The sequence below is a fragment of the Doryrhamphus excisus genome, linkage group LG13 (genome assembly GCF_037039965.1).
Source record: "Doryrhamphus excisus strain RoL-2023G ecotype Guam linkage group LG13, RoL_Dexc_Guam_v1.1, whole genome shotgun sequence".
Classification (NCBI taxonomy): domain Eukaryota; kingdom Metazoa; phylum Chordata; class Actinopteri; order Syngnathiformes; family Syngnathidae; genus Doryrhamphus; species Doryrhamphus excisus.
In genome coordinates this window covers 2,240,352-2,252,480 of record NC_136369.1, presented here as the reverse complement: position 1 = coordinate 2,252,480, position 12,129 = coordinate 2,240,352, and the positions used below count along the sequence as shown (strand labels likewise).

The window sequence follows — 12,129 nt, the reverse complement described above, 5'->3', positions numbered from 1 at the left end:
ACTTTTTTTAAGAGTTCAGTGTTTTAAATGAGTTGCTATGTTGTCATATTATGTGCTCCACAAATTTGCTAGTAATATGTAATAGGAGTATAAATACCAACATAAATATGAAGCATCAGTAATACTGTCTACTCTATATTACTGTTGATGTTATGCTTGCTCAGCTATTAGCTAACTGTCATTAGCAAACTGTAGCTAGCTAATGTTAGCTACAGTAGAGGCAATGAGCACTAAATACCTATAAATATGACTACAAATCATTCAAATTACAAAGACAAAACCACAAATTTGCTAGTAATATGTAATAGGAGTATAAATACCAACATAAATATGAAGCATCAGCAATACTGTCTACTCTATATTACTGTTGTTGATGTTTTACTTGCTCAGCTATTAGCTAACTGTCATTAGCAAACTGTAGCTAGCTAATGTTAGCTACAGTAGAGGCAATGAGCACTAAATACCTATAAATATGACTACAAATCATTCAAATTACAAAGACAAAACCACAAATTTGCTAGTAATATGTAATAGGAGTATAAATACCAACATAAATATGAAGCATCAGTAATACTGTCTATATTACTGTTGTTGATGTTTTACTTGCTCAGCTATTAGCTAACTGTCATTAGCAAACTGTAGCTAGCTAATGTTAGCTACAGTAGAGGCAATGAGCACTAAATACCTATAAATATGACTACAAATCATTCAAATTACAAAGACAAAACCACAAATTTGCTAGTAATATGTAATAGGAGTATAAATACCAACAAAAACATAAAAATCACCTCAGAGTTCATCTCAAGTGTTTGCCCCCACTCCTTGCTTCCGGTATAGATGTTTAGATGGACATGTTTTATTGCTGCCATATTGTGTTTTTTCGCCTTACTCATGTACTTTGACTTGATAACTTTCACAAACTTTCTTTCAGATGTGACCTCATAAATTGGACATTCCCAGCCAAGTGTGTGTGTGTGTGTGTGTGTGTGTGTGTGTTGGGGGGTCGTCCCACCATTCACATCTGGACAAACAGATGTTGGTGCGGGCAGCTCGCCGTCGTGCTTCCGCGCTGTCATTGTTTCCGCTTCCACCTCCGAGGAGCCTCGGCGATTCTTTTGGGGAGTTTTTAGACTTAAAGCAGCGGAAAACCTGTGACGACTTTTGACTTTGTTTAGTCTTTTCCTCCAACATGGGAGACATCGAAGCTCCCGACGTGAGACAGCCGAGCCACAGCGTGCTGCAGTCCGTCCTCCCCAGCAGAGAATGGGCGTCCTCCAGGAAAGGAATGCTCCTCATCGCTGAAGTGGTAGGAAACTTTTCTTTCTGTAAACTCCAATGTCTTCTGTGAAAAACGTGCCTGTTGCTTCTAGTCGGTTCCCTTTTTTGGTTGCCATGCGAACTGGGCTGATCGATACAAAATAAGAAGTGTTTGTATCTGAGATTCCGGCCTTTTACTTAGTATTGAATCGATACCAAAATCTGTAGTATCGCCCACCACCATAATCTAGTCCGGGTCTTTGTCGAGTTGCTATCAGGGCTGGGCCATTTTGGGCCATATTGGTTTGGACAGGGGGCGGCATGGCGGGCAAGTGGTTAGCTAGGAGACCAGGATTCAATTCCACCCTCGGCCATCTCTGTGTGGAGTTTGCATGTTCTCCCCGTGCATGCGTGGGTTTTCTCCGGGTACTCCGGTTTCCTCCCACATTCCAAAAACATGCTAGGTTAATTAGCGACTCCAAATTGTCCATAGGTATGAATGTGAGTGTGAATGGTTGTTTGTCTATATGTGCCCTGTGATTGGCTGGCGACCAGTCTAGGGTGTACCCCGCCTCTTGCCTGAAGACAGCTGGGATAGGCTCCAGCACCCCCGCGACCCTCGTGAGGAAAAGTGGTAGAAAATGAATGAAGGAATGAATTTGAATAAATTAAAGTCAGCATTGCAAAAACCCAAAACAGCTACTTTTTTGTGGCCATTTTTGCACCCAAAGCCCTTAATTGTTCATGAACTTATTTATTTTTCATTCATTCATTTTCTACCACTTATCCTCACGAGGGTCGCGGGGGTGCTGGAGCCTATCCCAGCTGTCTTCAGGCGAGAGGCGGGGTACACCCTGGACTGGTCGCCAGCCAATCACAGGGTACATATAGACAAACAACCATTCACACTCACATTCATACCTATGGACAATTTGGAGTCGCTAATTAACCTAGCATGTTTTTGGAATGTGGGAGGAAACCGGAGTACCCGGAGAAAACCCACGCATGCACGGGGAGAACATGCAAACTCCACACAGAGATGACCGTGGGTGGGATTGAACTCGGGTCTCCTAGCTGTGAGGTCTGCGTGCTAGCCCTTATTTATTATAACAACATATAAATAGAACAATTCTAACTATGGATCAATATGGGCAAAACAGTACAAGATGGAAAGTAAACACAAAAAAGTACTAGAAATATCAATCTCATCACAGAAGTAGTCTTTCCACTGGGAATCGGTCTTTATTTTCCGGAAAATGTACCCTTATTTTCCACCAGTATCCCACCTCTCACCTAAAGACAGCTGGGATAGGCTCCAGCATTCCCCCCACGACTCTAGTGAGGATAAGCGGTATAGAAAATGAATGCTCTTATTTTGAAATGCAAGTGTTGGCAGATATGGAAGGAGCAGTGAAGGTTTGTCCAAACAATGGGCTAATGTTCCAGTATCGTATGTCTCTTAGGTTATCTGTCTCTCCCTTTCCTGCTGGATTTGATCAGAGCGAAGAAGGATGCTTTCATGGTTATGTCATTCTTTCTTCATTCATTTATGAAAGCAAACACTTGGCATAAAACTCACGCTTTGGAAGTACAATCTTGCATCTAAATTACAACCATCTTTATTGGAAAAGTGTGTTGAAACTCTCAAGGAAATCACTTAGCACTTAGCATATGTGGCACATATCACTATATATATCACTATATTGACAGTTACTATGGTACCAATTATGTCATTGTATGGTCATATCACCTTGTACTTCGGTACAGGACAAAAAAATAAAAAAAAAACCTTAAACTGTATTATGGAAAGCAGGAAGTGAACAAATTTAACAGTTACTGATTATAAAAGTACCAGATGGAGGGGTAGGATTTAATAAGCTTTGCTTCTTCCTACTCCTTTTGGACATGTGGAACTGTGAACTGATTATGTGATGCATTCAATTGTAATCTGATTACCATTACCATTACCATTAATTACCATTACCATTACCATGTGGCTGTTAGACTTGGTCACAGTCTCAAAGATATTTGCTACCTCCACTAGGGGGTGTCCTCATATATTTTGTGCATTAAATATGCTAAAAGTAGGGCTATCAAATGATTACGGACTTTAATTAGATTAGTCAAAATTTTTAAAAAATTAACCTATCACAACTATGTCTGAGATATGCCTGTTTTTACTGTATTTAATGAAGAGAGTGACGTTTGTACCATATACAGTAAAGTCTTGTTATATCGATATCGGTTAAAACGAATTACTACTTATTACGATACTATTTTCATTTCCTGGCAAATTTCTAGTCTTTTATGATATAATTAGTTCTGTTAGTACGATACCCGGTTATTATGATAATCCGGTTACTACGATGCCCTTTTCATCTCCCGCCAGCCAATTTGGTCTGCTTATATCGATACAAAAGCAGCTTAAATCAATCTTTGCTTAAGGATTTCAATACCAAAAAAGAACACGGCGAACGGCTGCTTCCAGTCAACTTTATTTTTCACACTTCCACCACCAGAGTGCAGCACACACAGCGGAAAACACCCGTCCCTCGCGCCTACCCCTCCGGGTGGCAACACCTTCCCTATCGATAGTTCCGGGGTGAATTATGTCCCGGTAACCGGTAATCACTACAGCGTAAGTTTATTTTTATTTACTGTAGTACAAAATGTACTGTAGTACAAAAGCATGCTAGATACGCAATCCATGAACTCAAGGAGAAAATTACATGCCATATCAAAGATCCGCCCACTTTTAATGCAGTTCGGCGCAGGATCGGATATATGGATAGTCCGGTTATATCGGTATTTTTTTCCGACTCCCGAGAATATCGATATAACGAGACTTTACTGTATGATAATGTTGTCGCTGTTAACATGCCGTTGAGTTGCATGATCCACACAGTTCCACAGGCCACATAAAACTGCAATACAGGCCAGAGTTTGATACCTTTGTGCTAAGCTATCTGAACAAAACATCAACATCTTTGTGGTTTAGGTGACAAAACCTACATGATTAACCCTTAGATGCACGAGTGACTGGACCCTACACTCTTCCATAAGTGGAAGAATATAAAAATATTAAAATCAATATGTTTTTATGCCAATTTTGCCATTTTGGTTAGGAATAATCACTTGTATGATATTTAGTATTATACTTAGGACCACACAAGAATGATTTCATCCAGCATCTGTCGGACCATTTCAGCTGTGTATCTAGCAGCCAAGGCATGGATGACGAAACAAAAGAGTAATGCCCAACAATAAATATAGTAATGTTTATAGTTAGTTATAAAGTAGGCTAATTTGTTGATAATACTAACAGTCATAAAAGACACATACACAATATTATATGAAGATAATACTTGTTGTATTAGCACTTTATGTGTAAAATAATCTTGACACGTGTGATCGACAGTTAATTTATTAATTTATTTTATTAATTTATTTAAAGGTTCCTATTGGATTCCATAGAAAATGCATGCGGGTCATTTTTGACCCACTTATGGAAGGTTGGGGTAGTAACACAAAAACATAAAATTCTTAAAATATATAAAAGGTAAGCTAAAAATGTGAATGGAATGATAGCGAAACATGTTTTTTGAGAAATACCTGGAATATGAAATTATTAAAAAATTTTCATTACAAAAATATTTCAAGAAAACAACCTGACTGGGTCATTTTTGACCCACTTATGCATTTAATGGTTAATGGTTAAAAAAATAAATATTTGTGTTGAGCTACTCAAATGAATTTCTGCAAAGTAGGATTCCTTATTTATAATATTTTCATAGTAAGAGTGTTTATGACATTCTAAGTACAGCTTTTAACATCATTAGAGCCTGGGCATGAAATAACACCCCTATAATTAACTTTACACCCGTATTACTCAATATTGTTATCATTATAACAGAATAAAAGACAGAAATTATCCATAATATAGACTCACACATTAACATTTTTTTGTTCATTTTTGTACATTTTTTTTTCCCCAGTACTGCGGTGGGTATTGTCTCATCAATGTAACGGCATGTAAAATTAGCAAAAATTATTGACCAGCCTAATACATATTAATAATGTCTTAAAATTAAATTAAATAAGTAAATAAACTTTTATTATCACATAAACACACACAAGTATAGAAAATTGATACTGTGATGTACTGATACAGAGTCATTAATGCTGTATCAGTTCAAATGTGAACGCTACCCAAATACCTGACAGGAAATGCCATTGAATCCACTATTTGACTTGAATGCTTTTTGAATATGTTACATACTCAAAAAAAAAATTCTCGCTCCCATTTCTTCTATTTGCATATGGGAGCTCTACTTAGAACTGTAAATGTATTAATTTGTATCGATTGAGTGTACGAGCGCTGTTCCAGGATGTATCGTGCCTCTCAACCAAAGTCAGCTGTGATAGGCTCCAGCTCCAAGTGTTGGAAAATGAATGAAAATAAACTTTGGAATTGCTTTTTCAGCATTCAGACGTTACGAATCTCTACCAAGTCTTGCATAGGGCATGGATGCAACCTCAGCAGTATCATGTGCTTGTGCAAAGAAAGGCTCTTTTTTTTTCTACAGTCACATTGGTGTCATGTGACTTTCAGCTCATGATGGGATGTGGTCACAGAGCGGTCATTCAACAGTCACATATAATGTGCAGCCTGGAGCGACGTGCTGGCCACACCCACAACAAAGCCTTTTAAGGCATTAAGTACAATAGCTATAAAACCACTATATAATCATAAAGTAATGTATATGCTTGATAAATTGAATTATAGTTGGACACATGTTTTTACTTGAATGGCTTGCGTGCAATGTAAAAGAGACCTTAGCTCATCTTGGGTGTACATTCCTAACCTGCTGATTGTGCATTATGACCCCCGGCCCCCCTCTGTGTGAGACCGCCATGCGTGCACCACAGCCAACAACAGTGTGAAATCGTGCATCAACTTTATAGCACAAACAACCGAAATGCCTCCTTTTTTGGTGTTCAAATAAAAATGCCAAAATCCTCTTTAGGTTTGTGAGTCACAGCTCGTTTTATTACCTGCTCGCTCATTCCATACCTTTTAAGTACAAAGGCTTTGTCCGTCATCATGATCTAAGGGGGCCTGGAGGCTCTATAGCAGGGGTCTCAAACTCAATTTACCTGGGGGCCACTGGATCTATGGTCTGGGTGAGGCTGGGCCGCATCAGGTAAAAAAAAACAAAAAAGAAAAAAAAAAAAATATAATACAAATAAAACTATAATAAAAATATTAATAAATATTAATGATATTAAATATTAATAAATATATATATACGTGTATATATATATATATATATATATATATATATATATATACGTATATATATAATAGTCTTCAATGCTTCTGCTATACCCTCCACTTTTTCAGTGCTTTGGTTCTTTGCAAAAGCTCTGATAAAAAAATAAATTATTATAAATTATTGTAAATTAATTTTTATTTATTATTAAATTATTAAATAAATGTTTAACGTTAATTATAATTTTTTGACACAAAATAAGATGGAAAAATAAATAAGCAAATCAAAAAACAAATGAAACAAATGCACAAATTCATTTATATTTATTATTAAATTCATGTTTAATGTTAATTTTTTATTTTTTGACACAAAATAAGATGGAAAAAATAAATAAGCAAATCAAAAAACAAATGAAACAAATGAACAAATTCATTTTTATTTATTATTAAATTATTACATTCATGTTTAATGTTATTTTTTTATTTTTGACACAAAATAAGATGGAAAAATAAATAAGCAAATCAAAAAAACAAGTGAAACAAATGAACAAATTAATTTTTATTTATTATTAAATTATTAAATTAATGTTTAATGTTATTTTATTTTTTGACACAAAATAAGATGGAAAAATAAATAAGCAAATCAAAAAAACAAGTGAAACAAATGAACAAATTAATTTTTATTTATTATTAAATTATTAAATTAATGTTTAATGTTAATTTTTTATTTTTTGACACAAAATAAGATGGAAAAATAAATAAGCAAATCAAAAAAACAAGTGAAACAAATGAACAAATTAATTTTTATGTATTGTTAAATTAATGTTTAATGTTAATTTTTTATTTTTTGACACAAAATAAGATGGAAAATAAATAAGCAAATAAAAAAAAACAAGTGAAACAAATGAACAAATAAATTTTTATTTATTATTAAATTATTAAATAAATGTTTAATGTTAATTTTTTTTTGTCGACACAAAATAAGATGGAAAAATATATAAGAAAATCAAAAAAGAAATGAAACAAGTGAAACAAATGACCAAATTAATTTTTATTTATTATTAAATTATTAAATAAATGTTTAATGTTGATTTTTATTTTTCAACACAAAGTAAGATGGAAAAATAAATAAGAAAATCAAAAAACAAATTAAACAAATTGAATGAATAAACTTTCATATCAAGGCGGGGGCCTCAAACTAGCGTCTGGGCCGTGAGTTTGAGACCCCTGCTCTATAGAAACAATTTGTTTGCATTAAAGTACATCTGCCTTGTAAATGTACTTTATTGACCTTAAGCTTGTTCCTGCATGGTTTGACATTAGTGTGTACTTCTCATTAGTAGTACAAGTGTTATGTTGCTTATTGCGTGTACTGTGTGTACATGTGTAACCTCTGCAGTGATTAACCTTCATGAGTCTGGCTGCAGACTTCCTGCACAGAGCCTAGCTACATTTTAGGGGGTCGGATACTGAAAAATCAAAGGATGCAAGCCGCTTTGATATATTAAATTCTTTAAAAAGGCTGTAAAAAAGCACTCGTAAAAATGTCTATTTTTGACACTCGGCTCGAAACCCTTTCCCTTTTTCCGAATTTGGATCAACATGTTGTAATTATTAGATTACATGCAGCTCCAAAACAACCCACAGCTGTTTTTTATTGGACTTTAGCACGTTCTAAAATACAAATACAATCAAACAAACAAAAAAAAACATAAAAAGAGCAGTAATTTTATGAAAATAAAGTGCAGATATTATAGAAATAAAGTCATAATATTAACAGAAAACAGTGTAACAGTAAATAAAAAGATGATCTATTGGCAGCAGGATCTCCTAACAGGAAGTGGGCCTGACACTGTGAGCGGATAACGTCTGGCAGCCTTAGGGGAAGTTACAGCACAGCTCTGCCTGGAAAAGAGAAGATTATAGCAAAACAAAACTGCAATGTAAAGTGTATTAATAGACATTTAGCTTGAGCTGGATGGTGATAGGAATAAAGTGATGAGAGAGACTAAAAAGGTAATGGAGGGCTAAAAGATAGTCATCAGGAATCAGGAAATAGACGGCATGGAGGAGGAGGCACACTTTAGAAATAAACAAAGCTCACATGAGAAGTCCTTTTCCTATGCCGCTTATCCTCATTGGATAAACCGTGTATGAACTCAAAGAGCGCTAATGTAGGTGCACCTTTCATTAATACACCTTTCCCGTTGCAAGTGCGCCGCTTCCGGCTCCAACCACAGTTTGGCAGAAATCTCACCTTTTATGTTGTTAAACAGCCCCTTGCTGGGAATCACCAACTCCAACCGCAAACAGAGCGAAGCAGAGCAGTGGGGAGGGCTGTCCTAGCCTAGAGTGCATGCCCATATAAGGAAGCCCAGCTCCCGGTGACATCATAGGGAGCCAGTGTTAGAAAAAAGTCTCTAAAACCGAGTGTTCAAAGCCATCCCAAACTTCTTCCAGGGCTCACAAGCCTCGTTATCTGAAACTTTGGTATTGTTTAAAAAACGAGAATACAACATTTTAACAAGATTAAGTGGGAAAAGCACAACAGGTTAGCTTAGTTTCAAAGTTGTCCTTGAACTGCAGTCAATAATGGTTGATGAAAGCATGTCCTGTCTGTGTGTAGTCTGTGTCCTTCATAGACTTTGTGTGCTTTGCCGCATCCACGGCAGCTGCCTTTGTGACGGTCCCCCTGCTGGAGTTCCTGGCTGCACTCTTCCTGCTCTTCGCCTACTCCACCAAATTCAGCGAGAGGTTTAAAGGCTTCTTGTGGCCTCTCATGGTAAGAGGGTGCTTTTGTGCAGCGCCAAATTAAGAATGTGGTTGTGTTCATCTTTCTGATATGAATGTTTCCTCCTTTACCTCTCAAAGGATTTTATGAGATGTGTGACTGCGGCTATCATCTACTTCATCATTTCCATCATTGCAGTATCCAAATATGTGGACAGTTCCTCCAAAGCTGCAGGGGTAAAGTACAAAGCACAGAAAAATCTTTCAGCACATCACAAATCTGCCATATAGTGGAAAAACACTGAATTGTTCTGCATGTCATTATACTTGGTTTTATTTGAAAAGTGGAAGGAAGGAAGGAAGGAAGGAAGGAAGGAAGGAAGGAAGGAAGGAAGGAAGGAAGGAAGGAAGGAAGGAAGGAAGGAAGGAAGGAAGGAAGGAAGGAAGGAAGGAAGGAAGGAGGGAGGGAGGGAGGGAGGGAGGGAGGGAGGGAGGGAGGGAGGGAGGGAGGGAGGGAGGGAGGGAGGGAGGGAGGGAGGGAGGGAGGGAAGGAAGGAAGGAAGGAAGGAAGGAAGGAAGGAAGGGAAGGAAGGGAAGGAAGGGAAGGAAGGGAAGGAAGGGAAGGAAGGGAAGGAAGGAAGGAAGGAAGGAAGGAAGGAAGGAAGGAAGGAAGGAAGGAAGGAAGGAAGGAAGGAAGGAAGGAAGGAAGGAAGGAAGGAAGGGCGGGCAACTGCAGGGTCTTGAGACACATGCTAACTCACAAACTAGACAGCTAGCGACCTAAACGGTAGCCTTCAAGTTATTTCCTTTAAACTTAAATAGCCAAAAACTTACCACTTCCACACGGATAGGGAGGATAACTATTAACAGTTATTTAACCTTTAACATGAACATGAATCAAACGTAATAATTTTTTCTGGGTACATGATACCATACAGCATCCATATCAAACTTGCGCGGGCCGCACTAACATTAAACTTTCATATCAAGGCGAGGGCCTCAAACTCGTGTCCTGCGGGCCACATTTGGCCCGCGGGCGGCGTGTTTGAGACCCCTGGTATAGTACATACCTGCATCAGCATTGTTTATCATGAATTGCTCTCAAATGCACATTTCACCCACAGTGTCGTTCTTTCTTCCTCCTTCCAGGTGTTTGGCTTCATTGCCACAATTGCGTTCGCTTTGGATTTTTATCTCATTTTCAACGAGCTTGCCAATTTCCTGAAACAAGGAGGAGAGACCACGGAGGAACCTTCAAGACAGCAAGATGTTGGTCAGTTAAATATATGCATCTCTATTTTGCTGAATACCTAATCCAAGCATGGACACAGAAGTGCAGCACCGGGTTGCGGGGGAGGAACGCTAGATGATGCCATTGTCTAATTTTTGGTTTGTGTTTTTAATAGGAATGTCCGATAATATTGATCGGTATTGGCATAAAAATGTGATATTAGTATTGTTTTCCTCTGGAGATAATAATAGAAGCGCGCAAGGGATGATTGTTGCACACAGCAACAATCTGGCTAGCTCAGCATCTCCATGTTTGGTCTTTGGTTGGTAAATATGCATAAGTGAGAGTCTTAGTAAAAATGTCCCAATGTTGCTGATTGTGTTTTTGCTTTCCAGATGATTTTTCAGACTCGGATTCAGACTGAGATCATCCTCGTACAACTTTCATAATAATGCACTCCAGGAAACAAGGCCTCTTCTGTTGCAAGGGTACATTACCAGGGTGTATAAAAGAAGTTATATCACTTTTTCTTGCAGAATTGGTATTGTGTTTATAAGATGTTTTTGTCATGGAAAGGTAAAATATGAGGTACTGTAGTGGTCCTGTCTGAATCAGCACAAAACATACATTATTTGCACACACGTTTCCTATATTGATGTAACACAAAAAAAACATTATTATTGACCCTGTGGAAAAAAAAATATATATATATATATATATTTTTTTTTTTTAAACATAACAGCTACAGATATATTTTAATTTGCACTTTCAATCTGTTTTGCTGTTAGACTTCTTTGAACAATGGGCTGTGTTCACCACTAAAATGTCCCTCCAAATAGTGAAACTGTCCTAAAATATAACAATTCCATTGTAGGAAATAACTGTACATCCCGATATTGCAGGTTGGCTGGTTTCAACCATGAACATAATTAAGCTATACATTGCAAGAGTGTATTTTTCACAATATTTTTCACATATTGTGCGATTTAGACATTTTTTTTTCACCTTTTTGGGTCAAGGTTGTGTGTTGCTATGTAAGTTTCTTCCAATATGTTTAAAGCGCTCATGACAACAAAACACCTTCATCTTGTTAAAGAGAAGTGTTGCTGTGAACAGTTGAGGTGTGTTTTTTTTTTTTTTTTTTTTTTAGTGTCACAGCAACTGATTTTAATAACACCACTCAATAGTAATAGTGTATGGAAATTCACCACTAGTGAGCTGTTTTTTGTTATTTTTTATTTTTTTTAGATGAGTCTATTTGTGGTAAATTGTAGTTAAGTGTAAATGTAAGTTACATTTACAACTAATATGCACTGTTGTGCCTTTTCAATGTTTTGATGCTGTGGCTTCAATGACTTTCTGACCTGTCTATGTTCATCTCTATTGTTTTGTGTCATTTGATATTCTGTGAAAAACAGTTATTTTTTCCAAATACTGGATCAGTGTTGCTGCAATTTACAGTTAGACAGTATTAAATTATTTCACCAAGTCAATCAATAACTCAATGCAAAACAAAATCAGCGAATGAGTTCCATAAATTGACTAAATTGGTGCTCTTCTCTCCAGCAACACAAATATGAAAGGTTCCTACCTTTTAAATTTAAGGCAAGTACAACGAGGAAAGTAGGACACCTAGTGG

At 36.9% G+C, this 12,129-nt stretch overlaps 1 protein-coding gene across 1 annotated transcript; it reads left to right on the top strand.

Moving 5' to 3' along the window:
* The first annotated feature begins 1,165 nt into the window (after positions 1 to 1,165).
* On the top strand, positions 1,166 to 11,918 carry LOC131139090 (CKLF-like MARVEL transmembrane domain-containing protein 3). Its single transcript, XM_058088353.2, has 5 exons — positions 1,166 to 1,306; positions 9,156 to 9,311; positions 9,401 to 9,496; positions 10,409 to 10,532; positions 10,886 to 11,918. Exons 1-5 carry the CDS (start codon positions 1,190 to 1,192, stop codon positions 10,912 to 10,914), a joined length of 522 nt encoding a protein of 173 aa, XP_057944336.2. The 5' UTR covers positions 1,166 to 1,189; the 3' UTR covers positions 10,915 to 11,918.
* The last annotated feature ends 211 nt before the right edge of the window (positions 11,919 to 12,129 follow it).

Coding starts and splice junctions, on each gene's coding strand:
- LOC131139090 (XM_058088353.2), top strand. CDS start 1,190: ATGGGAGACATCGAAGCTCCCGACGTGAGACAGCCGAGCCACAGCGTG. Junction 9,497..10,408: donor GTTCCTCCAAAGCTGCAGGG/GTAAAGTACAAA, acceptor TCCTCCTTCCAG/GTGTTTGGCTTCATTGCCAC. Junction 10,533..10,885: donor TTCAAGACAGCAAGATGTTG/GTCAGTTAAATA, acceptor TTTGCTTTCCAG/ATGATTTTTCAGACTCGGAT.